General features: G+C 39.0%; 1 protein-coding gene across 4 annotated transcripts in view; it reads right to left on the bottom strand.

Annotated features, from left to right (window-relative positions):
* Positions 1-16,330: 16,330 nt before the first annotated feature.
* The window catches only part of LOC126481608 (coiled-coil-helix-coiled-coil-helix domain-containing protein 1), a 76,833-nt gene continuing 71,490 nt past the window's right edge, over positions 16,331-21,673 (bottom strand). For all 4 annotated transcript variants that reach the window (XM_050105499.1, XM_050105491.1, XM_050105483.1 and 1 more), the window contains exon 4: positions 16,331-16,569. In XM_050105499.1, coding sequence (XP_049961456.1) covers positions 16,453-16,569 — 117 coding nt within the window. In that variant the 3' untranslated portion in view covers positions 16,331-16,452. The remainder of the gene's footprint in view (positions 16,570-21,673) is intronic.

Below are 21,673 nucleotides of genomic sequence, written 5' to 3'. Positions count from 1 at the left end.
CATGAAAATGTCTGAAAGTATCCATGTCGTACTAATGTTTCATCAGCTACTCCCGATGGTATTATGGGTCCTGCATTTTGTGTCAAACTGTGCATAGTATGTGGTGATGTCTGACAGTAATTTTGATCTTGTGGTAGCATTGAAAATGGTTCATTAGGATTTGTATCACTCATTGGTAATTCTATTTTCGGCTGTGTGCTGGGTCTAGCATTATTATGATTCTCATTTATGTTTTGGTTGCCTGTTATGGGTTTTGGTATCACTGACGAACTTGGTATTACATTTTCTTTAAGTTTACGAACCTCTTTCTGAATATTATCTGTTTCTCCCTTTACTTGTTCCTTTGTCTTATCTAAAATGATCTGTGTCATTGTCTCAAACTTTTCATCTAAATAATCATCACATAATTTGCATTCATGTACAAGTTTTTCTGCTAGAGTTGTGTCATTCTTTAAAGATGCTACATCTGCTCTGTCTTCAAGTTTTTCTAACTTTTCCTGTAAGGATTTCTGCCCCAATGTTGCATCATTTAATCTGTCTGAAAGGTCTGTAATCGTCAGGTCTAAGTGTTCTTGGTTTGTTTTTACGGAATTGTGTGACTGTTGTAATTCGTCAACTTGTGTACTCGTTTTCTGTTGTTCAAAAACTACTGTTAACAATTTCTCATTACATCGTTGTAAGTCAGTTTTTGTCTTGTCACTGAATTCCACAAATACCTTTTCTTGTCTCGTAACCTTGTCTGATAAGTCAGTAAATTTCCTTCCAAGACTACTGGTGGTTTCTGTCAAGTCGGCAATTTGTCTCGATTGTTTTTCAAAATTTTGTTTGATGTCCCGTGTCAGTTCATCGAATTTAGTGTCAAATTTCCCAATGTCACGTTTTAAATTGTCGTGTAAAGCGTCAAATCTTTTGTCTAAAGTGTCAAATTTTCTGTTTTGGTCACCAAGTAACTTCAGAATCTGGTTGAGCATGTCAGAGTCCTGTGTCTTAGTTTCGTCATTTTTTCGTGTCTGATTGATGTCTGGTTCTGAAGTTGACGTTGTCAATTTCACGTCTTGTCGCATAGTACTCACTCTCCATTCGCCTGTATATCTGTTTAAATATAGGGGTTGTTGTCTTAATCGATCCGGTAAAATTATGTCTTGAACATCCTCACAATTAAGGTCAATATTCATTTGACTGTCGGACATGTTTTGCAGTGTGTCACTTTCACTAAGCTCGTCCGCGGAAACAATTTCTACGCGTCTAGCGTCCATCTTGCGATTTTCGTAATTAATTGGGTAAAAATTTTTTTTTTTTAAATATGATATGTTGAAATCTGAAATTTCTCTTATGGAAATGGATATTTCTATATGATTTCTAATTAGAAATTGAATTATTAAACTGGTACTGAAATTTCCCTCTCACAAATAAATGACTGTGAATATGCTCTTCACTTATCATTTGCAATAATAGTAGTAAATCAATTTTAACTTCAATTTGAAAAAATAATTTCGAAATAAATGGATCGGAATAAAGGAAGTACAGATGGTTGCTTGAAACTGGAAAAAATGTAAATTTCTGTACTCACCATTTTTTTTTTCAGTCTTATGTTGCAAATGTAGCGTCAACTATACAGTTTTCAATCCAAAATTTTTCTTTCGCGTCCGTGCAAATTATTTTATGGAACGTTATCCTTTTCCCCCTTTTTTTTACCAAATTAATTTCCTCAACATGAAAATGAAAATTAACACGAATTAATAACAGGGAAAACAATATTGTTGTAAATTTCATGCACGTAACATTACAATTGAAATGAATGAGACTTAGTCCAAATTCATTTTCTGATGCTATTAAGTGGTTAAAATTAGATAAAATGTCCAAAATTTATAATAACTGCACTTGTATCAAATCCAAACTGCACTTGTATCAAATCCGAAGATTGCAAGTCCTGCCACCAGGACGCCAATTGTAGTGTTACCTTTATTATCTTCTCCTCATTAGCTATTGAAACAACCTCGCTTTGTAATGTAATTTTAGTTTTCACCCAAAGGCACATTCAACACAGCGCTGAAAAATACACGTCTTTCGTATCAAGGCAAGAGAGAGAGTCCTCAATTAGTTCTTAAAAAACAAAAACCTACGCAAAAGTAAAAAGACGAACAAAATTATTTATAAAATCGGTCGCTGGCGCAGCGCTCTTCTGCGTGCGCGATCGTAAATTATATCTTTGTATTGGCGGAGGCGCGGAAGTCAAAGTACCATTACAATACCATGGGATGTATTACACAATGACCGGCTGCATGCCTGAAATTTGTTTGAACATTGTCATAGCTATCAAAAATTCACAGGCACTAATTTTCAGGACTAGCTGTATGGTGTTGGGAACCTTCTATGGGGCTAGGACAAATTATTTTATTCTCTTTCATCCATTTAAAAAAATGTTATGTTAAAAAAACTTTGCTAAATAATGATCTATTTCTTTTAAGTCTTGTGTGTGAGGATGTTTTCAATCGACTTCAAACATTTTGACAAGATTACAAGAGAGACATGTAAATTTCAAGTTTATTTCAATTTCTCTTCATCTGAGTCAATCAATATATTGCTTCCCTCTATGTTAATCTTGCAAAACAGCTGTGAAGGCAAAAATGAGAGAAATTTGAGTTCACATGGAGGGTTACCAGCAACTGTTCTTACTGTGAAACATTCACGACTAAAAGAGGAAAAGGGGGAAGTAACTGTGGTACACAAAGTGCCCTTGACCACACCCCAGACAAAACAGCGAGTTAATACTGCATTGTCATCCAGTTCTGAGCTGTATTGAAGGTTTCAAGTCTCCAGCTTATTGCAAAATTTGTACCAAACGGACGGACAGATGAAAAACCAAAGTACCCTCCCCCACACATCAGATAGGAGAGTGAGTTAATGTTACATTGTCATGCAGTTCTGAGAAATGTTGAAAGTTTCAAGTATCTCGCACATCGGCAAGGTTGTTTGAAATCAATTACAAAACTTGTAGTGAACACACAGACAGATAGAAAAATAAAGTACACTTTGCCAAATACCAGACAAGAAAGCAAGTTAATACCGCACTGTCTTACACTTCTAAGTTATATTGAAAGTTTCAAGTCCCTAGCTCATTGGGAAGTTAGTTTAAAACCAAATGCAAAATTTGTACTGAACAGACAAGAAAGAGATTTAATAAAAATGTGTTAAAAAGACAAGGCCTAGTGGAAATTCCTGGATACCACATGAAACTTCTAAAAATACTGATTGACAAAAAGTACATAATCGCTAAGCAGGAATTGCACATAGCTCAGATGCAAGGCAGCAGAAACATGTATAGTTATGGAAAAGGGAGATAGCACACACAGAGTCCTTTGGAGAAACGAGAAGCTGATGTATGAATATCAAGAGCTCAGTCAATGCTAAGCTAAGAAGCAAATGCTGAAAGGTAGAAGGAATTTATAAAGAGACTCTACAAGGGAAATGAACACAAAAATTGGAAATGGGAGATTCTGACATCCATCTGCTCCAGAATCTTAGAATATATGCTGAGCTCAAATGTAGTGAGCTATCTTGAATAGAATGACCTCCTCCATGTCAATCAGCATTGATTCCACAAACATTGATCATGTGAAACACGACTAGCACTTTTCTCACATGACAGCCTGAAAGCCACGGATCATGGCAGTTAGACAGATGCAGTGTTTCTTGAGTTCCAAATGGCATTTGACTCAGAATCACACATACACTTGTCATCAAAATACATTCGTATGGGGTATCGAGCACAAGAGATTCAGTCGGATCTTGGTAAGATTTCAAAGTGGTTCAAAGACTGACAACCCACTTTAAATTTTCAGAAATGTAAAAATGCGCATTTTACAAAACGAAAACACATGGTATCCTATGACTACAGTATCAGTGAGTCACAGCTAGAATGTGTCAACTCATACAAATACTTGGGTGTAACAACATGCAGGGACATGAAATGAAACGATCTTACAGTCTCAATCATAGGTACAGCAGGTGGCAGACTGCAGTTCATTGGCAGAATTCTGGGGAAATGCAATCAATCTACAAAGGAGATATTAGGACTAACAGGAAATATTGAACAGATACAAAGAAGGGCAGCATGAATGGTCACAGTTTTGTGTGACCCATGGAAGAGTGTCACGAAGATGCTGAAAGAACTGACTTGGCGGACACTTGAAGATAGATAGAAACTATTCCTTAAAAGCTTATTTAGAAAGTTTCTACAATCAGTTCTAAGTAATGACTCAAGGAATATACTACAACCAACTGCGTATTGCTCAGCACAAGTATCACGAAGACAATATTAGACTGATTAAGCAAGAACAGAGGTGCTTAAGCAGTCATTCATCTTGCACTCCTTATGTGAATAAAATGGTATACAATCCTAATAAGTGGTACAATGGGATACACCCTCTGCCACAAACTTCACAGTGGTTTGCAGAGTATAGATTTACATGTAGATACTGTCAGAAGGATTGACAGAGCATTGAAAGATCTAAGCTGAAATAAGGCCCGTGGAGTAGATTATATTCCCTCAGAATTTTTGAGATCCTTGCGAGAGCCAGCCATGACAAAACTATGCCTTCTGGTGTACAAGATATATGAGGCAGGTGAAATAGCCTCAGCTTCAAGGGCAATGTAACAAAAGGCAGGTGCTGACAGGTGTGAATATTACTGAGCTTTCAGATTAATAAGTCATGCACTGCAAACTACCAAAATGAATTAGTTACAGAAGAATGGAAAAAGTGGTAGAAGCCAACCTTGAGGAACATCCAGTTGGTTTTCAGAGAAATGTAGCAACAAGTTCCGGATAAATTTAAGAACATGCGAGGCAATACTGATCTTACGACTTATCATAGAAGTCAGGATGAAGAAAGGTAACTCTACTTTTGTAGAATTTGTAGATTTTCAAGGAGAAGTCCCCAGCAGTGAGATCAACTTTTTTAAACCAATCTATATGGTGATATAACTTAAGATCCCAGATATTATGCCCTGTATTTTTGTGCAAAACATTCTTTCACAATGTGTGAAAGAAATCAAAATTAATTTCGTGAGAGGAGTGGAGGGAGAATAAAAAACTCATTGGTTTTTATGTAATATCAATATGGAGCAAGAGAGAGATGAAGTGTCAAAATTGATAAAGACAATGTATTCAGATGAATCAGAGATTAAAATTTGACAATATTACTTAATTCATAATGATATCTTGTACTGATGAACGGACTTGAACTCAGAATCATTGAGGCTTTGCATGCACAACATGTTATTGACGTTCTGTTCAACTACATCCACAGCAGTTTTGCATATTTCGGTCCGAAGAAATGCTTACAGCACTTTCAAAAACAAGTGATTTTTGACAACATGTCTTAGTGTGTATGCCAAATTAATGAAAAATGTGATTTATGCCAGCCTACCAAAGTGTCTACAACACAATATAAAGGATTTGTGCACAACATTCTGCCACAAAAAGTAGGTTAGGTCATTGATTTAGATCTTTTTTGACCCATTCCCAAGTCTTGTGGGAACTTCTCACAAATCTTGGTAGTTGTGGAATTATTTTAGAATTTTTTTTTTCACTTCTTTCCCTTGAGAAAAGCTAACACTAAAATCACCATTAAAAATTGAAGGAAGACTATTTTCTGAATACCATTCAACTGTAAAGTATTTTGTCAGGAGAAGATTCATCACATTGCTACATCAATGTACACACTTTCTCTGAACCCAGCAGAACATACAATGTGCAAACTGGGATGGTTGTTCAAAGCATATTGCAGAAGGAAACACAAGAACTGGATTAATAAGTTATCTAACTTTGAGGATGTCATGAATAGTCTGGCGCTTGACAGTACTGGTCTGCCACCTTGTTCAGTTTTTCATGGTAAGAAACCTGACAGTATTTTTGATGAGTTTATTGATTTTAAGTCATAAACTGAATTGACTGCAAAGAAAAGACAGTAAATAGCCTTGAAGCAAATAGAAAAGATGGTAACGGCAAGAAAAGACAGACAAACCATTTGGTCAAATCTATTGCGCATAAAAATGGCAATTATGTGCTCATACATTTACGTTTCAAATCTTCAGTATCAAAGGATGAATTAAAAAGTTTCTGCATTATTACTTGGGACCATTTAGAATTCAGAGAATAGTGCATCCAAACACTGCTGAGTGCCAGAAACTTAACGGCAAAAAATACTTTGGATTACATCATGTGGAGAACATCAAATTATACCATTGGCATATGGAAGAAAATGAAAATGTAAATCAGTAATGTTATGAGATCGATAGACTGGAACAGACTGGTTGAGTATCTTTCCCAGTGATATAGGATAAGAAACTGGTAGAGCACGCTCCCTGTGATTTGTGAGTGAACTACCAGTAACAGTGTTCTACTGAATAGATATCTTTTGTATATAAGAAGTGGCAATAGGTTGTTGACTGAACTAGGGAGCATTTCAAACTGTGTAATGATATATTATTAAACTAACATTTGCATGAGAGTTAATTTTATGATGCACCAGTGCGAATTCTATGTAATCCTGTAGCAGCCCGCGCGGCTAGCCATGCGGTCTAACACACTGCTTCCCGAGCGGGAAGGCATGCCGGTCCCCGGCACGAATCTGCCAGGTGGATTAGTGCCGAGATCCGGTGTGCCGGCCAGCCTCTGGATGGTTTTTAAGGCAGCTTTCCATCTGCCTCAGCGAATGCGGGCTGGTTCCCCATATTCTGCCTCAGTTACACTATGTTGGCGATTGCTGTGCAAACACTGTCTCCACGTACGTGTACACGTAAGTACTCTACCACGCAAGCATTGGGGTTACACTCGTCTGGAGTGAGACATTCCCAGAAAGGGGGGGGGGGGGGTTCCACTGGGGGCCAAAGCACACAATAACCCTGGGTTTGGTGTGGGGCGACGGTGCAGTGAGTGGATTGCTGTAGCCTGTTGTGGGGTTGTGTACCACTGAGGGCTACAGCGGGGACGAAGTCTCTCCGTCGTTTATAGGTCCTCAGTTCAATACATACATACATACAATCCTGTCTCATATTTTCTTTCTGTTACTGTGAGCTACATCGTCATTATGTCAGACATCGCTTCTGAGAGGTGAGCAATATCACAGCATGAGAAGTTAACAGTTCACAAGCTGTGCATGGGGTGGCGACTCACTAGGATGGGCTGCAGGAACTGACGGTGTAGTTGTCTTCTGCCAGAATGCGGGCTGGTGTGCATTCGCTTGTCAACGTACTCACCTCCATCACAGTGGTGATATGAATCTCAAGTTTGTGTGACATGTTTATAGTGTCAATTAGGTTTACAAAACACAGAGTACCCACAAGTGCAGTAAATGAGTATGATAAACAGATGCAACACAAAATGTGGATATTTGGATAAGTCAAATTTTAAGGTTGTTCATTGAGAGCCACTAAGTCATACTGTTGTTACATATGTTTGTGGTGAATACTCTTATTTTTTATCTTTCTATACGAACATTTTTATGGCCACAATATAAAGAGTGTGTTGGTAATATCACAGTCACTTCAACTTCAAATATATTTTTGTGCAGTTATACCAATCCTGAGTGAGAAGTTTAAAAACTCTGTCAGTTTAGTTGTACATATTCTTGTTCTGTTTCATCTTTCTCTACTAGGACACTTCTTAAATGATCAGATTCACACTGAAACTTTATGTCACCAAAAATTTCCAGGCAAAATTTATTTTTTGAGATCTGGGGATATGTGAGAATCCCATACCATCATAAACAGAGATATTTGTTATTATTTATAACATTTTGGAGTCAAGTTATTGAACTACTTAATCACAGTGACTACGTTGTAGCTACCTCTGGTTTTACCGATGTAGAATTTTAAAGTAATCATTGACCGCTTACACGGTTTTAAAATAAAGTTTGACTGTTGTTGTTGGGCACAAGTACTTAGTAGCATGTGGCAGGCAGAGCTGAATTGGGTGAGCTGCACGGTCTGGTTGATAATATGAACGGGCCAGCACTGTTCAGTTGAAGTTGCTAATCCGTATGGTATATGACTATTCATATTGGAAAAAAAAGCAAGATGGCGGCGATTGAGAAGTTTAGTGAATTTGTGCCTCCAGTTATTTCGAATTTTCAAATGTTATCCGGCATCAATAGCAAGAAGATGATCAACAAAAGTGCTTCGCAAAGTTTCAAGTCTAGTGCCACGCAAAAAACTCGCAGTGAAAAATCATCCAGATCAAAATGTAAGTGTGTTTAACATGTGGAGTCCATCCTGACAAAGCAAAACTAGTTGAAACTATTAATTCGTTGCAAGAAATTGTGCGCAGATCCTTGGCAGAAAACAAAGTGTTAGCTGATAGACTCAAATGTCTTGAAAATGATCATAGCAAACTAAAAACTGCCGAGCGGGGCGTAAGTGAATTCGACAGAAATAAAGTGTACACAGTGACCGAAGATTCCGTCGCCATTTCCCCAAGTTTTCCAACACCTTCTGTGTGTACCGGTAACGCTAACCATAGCGCAATCATTTCGTCGTCTTTAGTAATAAATTCTCCTGCCGTGCTCCAAAAAACGGTAGGCCTACCTACAAAAGATCAAATCGTGCACCATCTGAAAAAAAAAGGCCTGTTATTAAGCAAAATGTGGAACCTCGCCAGCCAAAACCGTCACTCGTAAACAGAAGCAAGGTTAATTCAACATTCAAGACGACAGTTAATTTAACTAACACCACAAATGCAGCAAGAAGAATAAACGTATGTTTAATGGGTGATAGTCATCTTAGAGGCCTTGCACACGAAATAAAAAGTGTAAACAGTGAAGTGAATGCTTCAGGTTTTATTAAAACTGGCGCTCGTCTTGACCAAGTGCTTTCAACTGTAAACAATATCTCTCGAAAGACAATGAAGGAAGACAAAATTGTTAAGGCTTTCGTGGCCACTTGTTGACAAACTGCCTATTGGCTTCTGTCTCGGGTTCTTCGGCCGACGTTCATCTAATGATTTTTCTGACGTTTTGCCAGCACGAGTGGCTGGCATTGTCAAAGCTTCACCCTCCATTGCCGGTGGTGAACTGGAGGCGAGCTCGCGGCCGCAGACTATATGTACCTGGCGTGCCAATGTCCGAGGGCTTCTCCGCGGTCATTTCCGATGCGGTTCTCCTCTTGCTACCTGCGACGGTCGTTCGCTGCAGTACAGGCAGCCAGGATCCGTTTACCTTAAGGCTTTCCTCTTTCTTGTTGAAACTGTTCGTGTGTTTTTGGATTTCTACAGCTTCTCTGAACAAGCGCGTGTGATAGTGCTTCTCTACAGCCAGAACTTCCGTGTCGGCGAATTTTATTACGTGGTCGGTCTCATTCAGTGCATGCTCTGCCACGGCCGATTTCTCCACCTACCCCAACCTGCAATGTTGCTTATGCTCTTTGATCCTGGTGTTAATTGATCGTCCAGTCATTCCGACATAAACTGTTCCGCATGTGCATGGTATATGGTATATTCCCGACATTGCAAGTGGGTCTCTTTTCTCCTTCGCCGATCTAAGACACTCTTTGATCTTCCTTGTCAGTTTGAAAATCGTCTTTACGCCGTGTTTGCGCAATATACGGCCGATTCTGTCTGTCACTCTCGGAATGTATGGCAGAAAGGCTGTACCCGACATTTCTTTTTCTGGTTCCTTACTTCGACAAGTGTTTGGCTCTGTTACACTTCTAATGTAATTTGTGGAGTACCCATTGCTCCGCAGAACAGTTTCCAGGTGTTGCATTTCTCGTTTGAGGTGTTGAGGCTCACATATTGTCCTGCTCTCGTTACGAGCGTACTAATCATGCCTCTTTTCTGGCTCGGGTGGTGGTTTGACAGATTGTGCAGGTATCGGTCCGTGTGTGTCGGTTTCCGATACATGCTGTGTCCCAGGTTTTCGCCGTCCCTTGTGACCAGCACATCTAGAAATGGCAGTTTCTTGTCCTTTTCTACTTCCATGGTAAATGTTATGTTGGCATGGAGGCTGTTCAAATGTCTCAGGAATTCACCGAGCTGTAGAAAAGGACTAGAAACTGACATTTCTAGATGTGCTGGCGAAAACCTGGGACACAGCGTGTATCGGAAAGACACACACGGACCGATACCTGCACAATCTGTCAAACCACCACCTGAGCCAGAAAAGAGGCATGATCAGTACGCTCGTAACGAGAGCAGGATGAATATGTGAGCCTCAACACCTCAAATGAGAAATGCAACACCTGTAAACTGTTCTGCGGAGCAATGGGTACTCCACAAATTACATTAGAAGTGTAACAGAGCCAAACACTCGGCGAAGTAAGGAACCAGAAGCACTATCACACGCACTTGTTCAGAGAAGCTGTAGAAATCCAAAAACACGCGAACAGTTTCAACAAGAAAGAGGAAAGCCTTAAGGTAAATGGATCCTGGCTGCCTGTACTGCAGCGAACGACTGTCGCAGGTAGCAAGAGGAGAACCGCACCGGAAATAACCGCGGAGAAGCCCTCGGACGTTGGCGCGCCAGGTACATATAGTCTGCGGCCGCGAGCTCGCCTCCAGTTCACCACCAGCAATGGAGGGTGAAGCTTTGACAATGCCAGCCACTCGTGCTGGCGAAACGTCAGAAAAATCATTAGATGAACGTCGGCCGAAGAACCTGAGACAGAAGCCAATGGGCAGTTTGTCAATGAAGGAAAACTTCATTGTAATATGTGGTTGTGCAAATGACGTCGCACACAACGATGGTTTGCATGCTGTTAATGCCCTAAAATCTGCTCTAAACCATCTAAATGACTCAAACGTCATTGTTCTCAATATTCCACACAGGTATGACTTGCCTCAATTCTCGTGTGTAAACAGGGCAGTAGCATATACAAACAGTCAATATGCAGAAATTTGCAACCATTATGCAAATATACAAATGGTTAACGTGCAACATTTTAGTAGAGATCTTTACACCACTCACGGCCTTCACCTCAATCGGCGCGGAAAAAGTCACTTAGCGTCCATTATTTGTGAAATCGTCGTAAATGCTAGGAACAACGTATACTCGAAACACACACATTCGAAGAATGAGTGCTCCACAACACAAGAAGACTGCAGCAATGGGTATAGACAGACGACATTGGACAAATGGCTGCTGAAAACACCAGGTAAAGCTGATTCTTCCCAGGCTCCCAGTACATGGAAACAGACCAACTTGAATCAGTGGATAGTGAAAAATACCAAACCCACTCTGTCAACTGATATTTCTTTTTTAGGGATAAATGTATAAGTGGTTCTGGTAGGGTGACACATCCATCAAGCGTTCAACAATCCAAGCTCACTTTCAAATTAATTCAGCAGAACTTTCAAAGTCTTGGCAATAAGCACAACGAGTTGGATAGCATTGCAGCAATTGATAACCCTGATGTTTTAGTTATAAGCGAACACTGGTACACAGATGAGCTAATTAGTGTATGTAAGCCACTTTCCATGATCTTTTGCTCTGCCTTCAGTAGAAAAGAGAAACGTGGTGGTGGGGTAGCTATCTTTGCAGCCAGTGGTAGTAATTGTAGTGTAATAGATGTAAGTGCTTTCAGCATTGAGGGTGTAATAGAACTAGCAGCAATTAATTATAAGTGGGGGAAAGAGAACTTAATTATTATAGGCCTATACAGACCTCCTCCATCTGGTAGCCTAGATAGTTTCTTTGATGTTCTTAATGACCTGCTTGTTGACATTGACAGTAAACACTGCAATAAAAATGGCTGGGTTAACATAATACTAACTGGAGATATAAACATTGACTTGCTGTCCAATGACTCTGTGTCTAAAAAACTAATGCTAATACTAGCTCAATTTAACTTAGCATTTCTGATAAACGAGCCCACTAGAGAGGTCAATAGTGTAAAATCATGCATTGACAACATTATAACTAACATGTCCCACTTTACATGCAGTGCATCAGTTCTGAAGCTTGCCATTTCTGACCACCACGCAGTACCGGTATTGATAGAAGCTGAAAATCTTCATGTCAATAGAAAAGAGAAACAATATGTGACAAAAAGAATGACCAATGATGACAATGTTAAAGATTTCAACAGTTTGCTAAAAAGCCTACAATGGGGTGAAAAAAACAGCATAACTTTCAGTGAGTTTTCATCATATTTTTATTATTGCTTCAATGTCTCATGTCCAGAAATGACCTTTACAGTAAATGACTGCAAAAAGATACAAAAAAATAACTGGATAAATCAAGAAGTAAAAACAGCAAGAGAGAAACTTTGACTTTTCCAATATGCAATGATAAATAATAACAATAATAATAGACTAAAGGTAGAATTTAAGAACTATCAGGATTACTATAAAGATCTGCTAGAAACTAAAAGTAAATATGCAGCCACAATGTTAGAAACTCTACCAACACAGGTTTAGCTGTTTGGAAAGTAATAAATAGCTTTAGGGATTGTAAGGACAGATCAACAAGTGATTTTACTATAAACCATAAAGGGCATATCATGAAATGTCAATGTCAGATTGCAAATGTTTTTAATGAGTACTTTTCTTCTGTTGGAAAATCTGTCAATGACCATTTTAAGAATCTTCAGCATAGATATAGGGGCATTCCAATCAAACAAACCATATATTTGGCCCCAACCAATAACAAGGAAGTCAAAAACATAGTAATGTCATTAAAAAATACAAAATCAGCAGGCTATGATGGATTGTCTATCAGTACACTGAAAAGATGCATAGACAACATATCTGATGCCATGGCCACAGCAGTAAATGATGTAATTGCATCAGGTTGTTTCCCAGATAGTCTAAAGACAGCACAAGTAACCCCGATTCACAAGAAAGGTGATAAATCTAAAATTGAAAACTACCACGCCATCTCAATCTTACCTGCATTTTCTAAGGTAGTTGAGAAAGTTATTTATACTAGACTAATGACATTCCTGAGTCAACACAATTTAGTATTTGAAAATCAGAATGGCTTTATGAAAAACAAGTCAACATCAGTAGCAGCAGCACAATTAATAGACAAAATAATAATGGCCATAGAGAACAAGGAGTATGTAACTGGAGTGTTCCTTGATCTAGAAAAAGCTTTTGATTGTGTCAACATCACCACATTACTTGACAAGCTGTGGAACCTGGGTATCAGAGGAACTGGCTATGAGCTAATAAAATCTTATATGAGCAATATAAAACAATTTGTCTTGCTTAAAACAAGCAGTGGGTCTTACAAATCTAAAATTACTGATATCAAATATGGAGTGCCTCAAGGTTCTGTCTTGGGACCCCTTCTTTTCTTGATTTATGTTAATGATATACAGTATTGTTCTTCAAACTGTACAAACATATTGTATGCAGATGACACATCAATAGTGTGTAAACACAAAGACTATGAGAGTGGAGGTACAGTGCAACAGTATAACTAATGAAATAGTCAAGTATTTTAATGAAAGCCATCTAAATGTAAGTGCTTCAAAGACTGCAATGATGGAATTTAACACAAGGAAACAAATAGAATTTGACATGAAATTATCCATAGGAAATGACATTGTAAAAAAGGAAAAATGGACAAAGTTCTTGGGAATTACAATCCAGGACAGTCTCAAATGGGACATGCATATTGATTCCTTAGCATGTAAGTTGTCGAAGAATGTGTTTGCTATAAATATGATTAGCAAATATTGTAAGAACGTGTGTACTAAAAACTGCTTATCATGCCCTATTCTCATCAAACTTAAACTATGCTGTAGAAATATGGGGTGCAACAACTCAAGCCAACCTAAGTACATTATTAATACTACAGAAAAAAGTTATCAGAATTATTTGTGGTGCCAAACCTCGAGAATCATGTCGGAATCTGTTCCCAAAATTAAGTGTGCTTACCATTATAGGTGTATACATATTGAAAGTTATATTGCTTGTGAAAACAATAAATCCAAATTTCAACTGTGACCTGCACCAGTATGATACAAGGCAAAAGTTCAGATACCATGTAAATAGCCACAGAACAGCTTTATATGAAAAAAATGCACTTCATGCTGGGCTGAAGCTAGCCAATGCCCTACCAAAAAGTCTCACAGCCCTTCCTACTAACAAATTAAAAGATCAGCTAAAAAGAATTCTAATTGAAAACCCTTTTTATTCCCTAGACGAGTATTATATCCATATGAAAAGTATGTCAAGCTCATAGTTTTAAGTAACCTACGACTAATATAATGTTGATAAAAACAGTATTTGTAATATCGTTATTGTATACTACCAAATGTAAAATCCATCAAAATGTAAAATTTATTAATACAAATAAATCTTTAGTTTGTAATTTATAAATTGACGTATTCAGAAGAATAATCTGTATGATGCCCTGAAACTGTATTATTTCTAGGGATTGTATTTGATTATTCGATGTTGAATAAATATTATTATTATTATTATTATTATTATTATTATTATTATGCTAAGTTATTTAATGGGAGTTCCAGTGTGAAAAGATCAATGTTGTACAGTGGCATGCAAAATCTTAATTAACTGGTTATTTCAAAGTATTTGCTATGAGTGGTGTTCTTGATAATAAATTGTATTGTTTGTTATCCACTAACAATCACTTCTCTTTATCATGCCAGACATTATCCACTTCCTTTGATTTTCAATCACTGTCTCTGAATTAGTGAAGTTGAAAGAGACGGCAATATTGGTGTAATATAGCATGCAGCTGACTGTCACAGAAAAACATTCTCCTCAGAGGATGTATAATTATTTTGGACAATATTTGTAGCTCTGATTAGTTTCAAAAAGCACAAATAATAAGTCCATGCCATATAGATAGTTATGTTTTACTGCAACCTGAATATTGACACCCTGGAATGACCACTTGCAAAAATGAATGGGCATGGACAAACATTCAACAATAAAGGAAAAAAATATGCTCTGCAACGCAAAATGTCTCCTGTCCCATGCACACAAGCCATATGGATGGCAAATTTACATCATGAGATGCATAAATAACAACTTGATCACCTCAATTATTCACCAAAACAACTTTATTTCCTCTATGCTCTATATCTCCAGTTAAGAACACAATTCGCAACTGTACTTTGTTCCTATCATTCACATACCTTCTTTCATGCAAACCTATTTTATTACAGGGTGATTCAAAAAGAATACCACAACTTTAAAAATGTGTATTTAATGAAAGAAACATAATATAACCTTCTGTTATACATCATTACAAAGAGTATTTAAAAAGGTTTTTTTTTTTTTTCACTCAAAAACAAGTTCAGAGATGTTCAATATGGCCCCCTCCAGACACTCGAGCAATATCAACCGGATACTCCAACTCGTTCCACTCTCTCTGTAGCATATCAGGCATAACAGTTTGGATAGCTGCTGTTATTTCTCGTTTCAAATCATCAATGGTGGCTGGGAGAGGTGGCCGAAACACCATATCCGTAACATACCCCCATAAGAAAAAATCGCAGGGGGTAAGATCAGGGCTTCTTGGAGGCCAGTGATGAAGTGCTCTGTCACAGGCTGCCTGGCGGCCGTCCAGAACTTTTCCCTTTGCACAAACACCCATTCTCTGTAAACTGTTTATACCAATGTTTAATACACCACCTATCAGGAGGTTTAACACCATACTTCGTTCGAAATGCACGCTGAACAACTGTCGTCGATTCACTTCTGCCGTACTCAATAACACAAAAAGCTTTCTGTTGAGCGGTCGCCATCTTAGCATCAACTGACGCTGACGCCTAGTCAACAGCGCCTCAAGCGAACAAATGTACAACTAAATGAAACTTTATAGCTCCCTTAATTCGCCGACAGATAGTGCTTAGCTCTGCCTTTTGTCGTTGCTGAGTTTTAAATTCCTAAAGTTGTGGTATTCTTTTTGAATCACCCTGTACTTCCCCCTTTTATTCTTCTGCACTATAATTCTTCCTTCTTCTTCCTGAGTTCGCCCTTTAACTAATACTATTAGCATCCTCTCTTTTCTTTTATACATAGTTTTCTGTTATTCTCATCAGCTCCATGGCTGTCAACAACTATCTCCTCTGCTGTTAATTAGCTTCTTAGGGTTCCAAAATAAATATTTGACTTCTCTTTATATCTAGCTGGAGGTAAATGTCCTAGTGTTTATGGCTCACTATTGGCTGTATTCTGCATTCCCCCACTAGCTACGGCATTTTGACCAATTTTCTGAATATGTTTTTCCGGTTTTATGTAAACTTACATACTCTCAGGTTTTTCCAAAGGCAGGTTGAAGTCTACATTTTACATTGTTAACTGCCCAACTGCTGCTTTGGAAAAAGAGATCTTGAAATAATTTCTTCTAGGGGATTTAGAAATTTTTAACACTTTTATTCACTTCCTTTGGAAGCAATTATATATATACAAACAACGCAATCAAATCTTACATTACAATTTTACCAAATATCTATTTTACTCTACGTAAATAAATTTTATGATAAAGGAGGAAATCTTCTCAGCAACTGATTTATTTGCTTGTGACTTAAATTTCTTTCACCAGGTGTTAAAATACCCAGCTTTTCCTGTGTATCCTTCAATTTCTTCTTTTCCTGTAAGCATAAGAACATGATATAATCACCCCTTCACAAATAGCAAAATCTGTTACTTTTTTCCTTTCATCTGGTGTATGAATAGCTTATAAAAGATAGGATAACAACAAACACTTCAAGTACAGCACGATGTTCATTCCAGACCAGTACAGAGATACCTTAAACAGTAAAAATGTCACTGTGAAGAAAATAAATAATTACATTCAGGACACTAGGGAGGAAGGCAGAAATGTCCCACTGACAATGAGATCATAAGGGATGGAGCACAAGCTTGGATTGGAAAATGGTATAGTAGTAATGAGATATCTTTTCATAGGAACCACCCTGGTATTGGTGCAAAATGATGTAGAGAAATCTAGAAAATCTGAATGGTTGGGTGATGATCTGAAATCTTATTCCTTTTGGATGTGAGTCCAGTATCTTAATCACTGTGTCACATTGTTCAATTCATTATACTAGTGAATGCACTAGTGAAACCTCGATAATCTGATTTGTTGTATTCTCATTTGAGGAATATAACTGTTTGGTACACATATTTTCTTTAAGTGTGTTTCCAGTTCTTGATTCCCACTTTCAAACCTAAGGCCATAAACTCATGCTTGTATGGTTCATTATTACACAGAGGCATCTGGTCCAAACTCATTGGTAGAAATAATTTTTGTTCTATCCTTTGCTGTGTAGGCAGAACACAATTTATGATTGCTTGCAGTGGTGGTAACACAGAGACCAGTGGAAAAAACAGTGAATGGCTAACTGAAAACATGTCCGGAGTGTAACAAAATTGTCTTAAGCATATACAAAAGTCCAGGGAGCAATCCAAATAACAAACATAACACAGGCAAGGTCAAAACTCTACTATTCAATGGTGCATAACTAAAGGCTTCAAAGACTAGCAAGAGACTGGCTAGCAAGGGTCAGACTGCAGTATTTACCAGCATAATCTCATCAGTGGTTGGCTTCATATGACATGCTGGCTGCAGCGGGAATGCTTTGCATGGGAGCAAGCTGCAGATGGAATACTTAGCCTGAGTATTGCTGACATGTTCTCCCTATTGATACTTGGGCTGTGCAGTGAATCTGAAACACTGTTGGATACTATATCCCTCCCCCCTTTAATTGACATTTAGGGCTGTAAATGGCTAAACCTGCACTGACCTTCACCAGAATTGGGGGAGAGAGGTGCTGGGATCCCTGCCAAAGTTTCCTGTGGTAGTTACTCAATGAGATCGGCTGGGCCAGAAGGAAATGCAATATGTGGGAGATATGGTCGATAGATGGGTTCTAGGGCACAGCTTGGACTTGCCTATTGGGTACTGAGTGCCAGCCATGGCAAAGATGTTGCCAATGATTCAGCCTCCATGGGGGGGACAGTCTGGAAACACTCAACTTCTGTCAATGGCGTGGTGAGGGACCACCGTTGATGGTTGTGGGAGCCAGAAGCGGATTAGGAGGAGAAAATGGTTCCACCCCTATCAATGGTCATTGTCGACCCCATGTCGACATGTAAGACAAGGATTAGGAGGAGAAAATGGTTCCACTCCTATCAATGGTCATTGTCGACCCCATGTCGACACGTAAGACAAAGGCAGAGGTTGTATCACGTTGTGGATGGAGCTGATTCCAATGCTGGACAAGCAGCTCTTGGTAAGCTACAACCTCAAACAGTTGCCACCCTGTACTCCGAGGATGAGGCCTTGGGTCCACCTGGGGTTCCAGCCAGAAGTATGAGCCCAGACACAAAAGACCACATTGTAGTACAGCTGTGTATTGGGCCCACTGCGTCGTGCAGCAGATCGAAGTGGGTGCACAGTTTGCACCCAGGTAAAGAATCGTCCAGGCTACGTCCATGTTTGGAGGTGAGGTAACTGATGAGAACTTCTCCGCAGTCGGCTGTCATCATTATCTTGTGCATCTGCGTTTTCAAACTCCTGACCATCTGCTCGACTTGGAAATTGGATGCAGTATGGAATGAGGTAGTGGTCAAATGTTAAGTTCCACTGTATTTGCAAAATCCTAATACACAGATGCTGTTTATTGAGGGCTGTTGTCAGGATGGAAGGTGGTCATTATATCCAGCACAAGAAGTTTCATTCAAGCTTTATTATACTAAGTTTCATGCGATCACCAAGCACAAGCCTCTCATTTCACTATTTAGCCCCCATTCCAAATTTCTTGATAAGACAGTGCAGCAGCTTTAAGAGTGGTTATTGTTCCTTGTTAAATATGATGTGCAGGGTGCAGACAGTAGCTGCTGTGGCAGTGATAGTTATCTATGTCACATATGGAAAGTTAGAGGAGGCATCAACAACCGGAAACAACATTGCCCCCTGGAATTGTCCAACGAAATCAACATGCACTCTTTGCCACAGGTGGTCAGGGCATGACCAAGGGCTGAAACACTGTGCCAGACCTGGCAATTCCGGACAGTGTGTTCTCCGAAATGTTGACACGAGGCCAATACATTGCCTTCATTCTGCACAGTTATGAGGATCGCTAACTACTGCACTACTATGTACTGCGAACTACTGGGCAAATGGATGCTCCATAAATCAGATGGTGACATTGACTGGAAGTCATCAGTTCATCACAGAACACAACAGCGACTAATACCACAAACAACGCAGACACCAGAGGAATAGTGAAACAAAGTTTTTGCTGATGTAGTTACTTTGTGAGCTTTGTCAATTCAGAACACATTGCTCAGGGCTGGATCATATGACTATAAAGCTTTTACACTACCTCCTCTATCAGGAGAATGTCAGATTAATGAGTTGGCATACGACGTGCCACACTGTTTACAGGAAAAAATCACACTCAGGTGCTAAGCCTTGCAAGTAAGCAGCCCACAGCTGTATGTCTGCTGATGCTGCTTAACACACTGGCTAAATTTCAGCCTATTTACAACTATGTGGGTTTAGTGACCATAACAGCCAGTCAGCAAACCAACAAACATCAGAAAAGCTCAAACTACTGTTTTGAGAGTGAGCATAGTTTTTGCACAGCTTTTTACAGTTTGTTACTAGATGACAGTAAAACTGTACACTGATATTCAGGGTCACTTACTTGAGTTGCCTTGCAGTGACAAACAAAACAACATAAATAGAACTCCTAACTCTTGCCTGCCTCATCGAAGCAAGCAAATGGCTGATGGGCAAGCGAGAAAACTGAAACTGCAGACTTTTGTTAGTTTTGCAGCAGTTATGTCAGCAATTTCTGCTGTTGTCGATGGAATTTCCACTGCTGTTGCTGAAGTTCCCACTGCTTTTCGAGCTGTTGCTGCAGCCACAATTTTAGAAACTCAGGATCCATGCCTCACTGGGATAGGTGCATGGTGAGAAAGTACTAATTGCCATTTTGCTATCCTACACTGTGTAGGTAGAACACAGCTTTTTACAGCTTGTTACTAGATGACAGTAAAACTGTACACTGCAATGGTGGTAACGCAGAGACCAAGAGGACTAACAGGCAGTTCCTGAGGTCAATGACAGTGGGTTTCACAAAGACAATGGCTTAACTAAAAACAAGTCCAGAGCATAGCAAAGTCATCTTAAGCATATACAACAGCCCACAGAGCAATCCAAATCACAAATATAATACAGACAAGTTCAAAACCCTATGTTCAGTGGCACATATCTAAAGGATTGAAAGACTAGCAAGAGATTAGTTAGCAAGAGCTGAGCCACAGTATTTACCAGCATACTCTCATCAGCAGCTGCCTCCAAATGAGGTGCTGGCAGTGGTAGCAATGCTTCATGAGGGAGCAAGCTGTGGGTGGAATATGTAGCCCAGCTATCTCTGACATGTTCTTGGATACTAAAATTTATATCCCAAGCATCTGGCTGACAAGGAGGGCAGAGGTAGTGGTGTAAAGTTCCTGATCCTTTGCTTAATTGCCCTCAATTAAATTCCAAACCTCTCTTCAGTGTCTTATGGTGAGAGACCAAATAATACTGTTGAATGTGATCTGTCCTTTGGATAGGGGCGTTTGACTTGGCAGCCCTCTTGGTGTTATTCAAGAAGACCAGGCTAACAGCTGGTACCAGGTTTCAGTCACTCCTTTCTCTTATATTCATCATCACCAACAACAACACAAAATGACATATTCTACATGCTCTCATCACAGCCACCTACATTAAACACTAACATCAGTTACTTCAAATAAATTTATTTGTGACTGAAACACCTTGGTCTTCATGTGATCCCTCCCTCCCTCTTGTTCCAACATGACCGCACCCAGTGCAGAGCTCATCCTTTTCACTGTAACAAGTAAGACAGTTCGCCTGTCATCTGGACCAAAATTAGGCAAGGGGGAGACAATTGTGTACTGTTATCTTTGCAGTACTAAGGGAAAAGTAAATCATTGGCCTGCTGTTCCAATTGCTGCTGCTTATTACATAATTTCACCAATGCTACTGTCTATTGGAGACTACATACAGTAAAAGCCCATTTTTTACATTCCTGCATTTTACAATTTCCTGCTTTTTGCATTCATTTTTGCCGGTCGCAACACAAGTCTTATTCTCTCAGTACAATGCTTTCCTGTCATTAACAAGTTCGTATTACAACATTTCCCACATTTTACATTTTATTTGATGTTATCACGACCTTTAACATTGATTTTCATACAGATTTCTGCAAAAAGTGCATTATATCCCTGCTCAAAGTCAGCCTTGGAACAAAGCAGAGAACACAGATTCTACACAAAGTTAATGATCATGTAACATAGCATTAGCACAGTAAGCAAAATTTTAATTGTTGGCATGTTGGGTCATGGCCACCTGCATTATGGTTTGTAGTATTTGGAAGTGTGGGAAGTATGCTGAGTCACTGCCTTAATGATAATCACATTCTGACATTAGTGACCCTAGTAGCAACCTTCCTTCTGCTCACAGAATTGTATAACAGCTTTAATATAATTTCACAGTCATTTACACACATAAACACTGCTTTTAAAGATAGCCATCTCTATAATCGGCTTTCATGAATTGTCGTTACTTCAGCATGAAATACACTAATCCATATGAGGCGTGCAATTTTAGGTTGGTATGACCTGATGTCAGACATAAACATTCCTCTTCAAGAAGCTCCGTGACATAACAATTTC

This window comes from Schistocerca serialis, chromosome 1 (assembly GCF_023864345.2).
Source record: "Schistocerca serialis cubense isolate TAMUIC-IGC-003099 chromosome 1, iqSchSeri2.2, whole genome shotgun sequence".
Taxonomy (NCBI): Eukaryota; Metazoa; Arthropoda; class Insecta; order Orthoptera; family Acrididae; genus Schistocerca; species Schistocerca serialis.
Note: the sequence above shows the minus strand (reverse complement) of the source record. Positions and strands in the feature narration are given on the sequence as shown.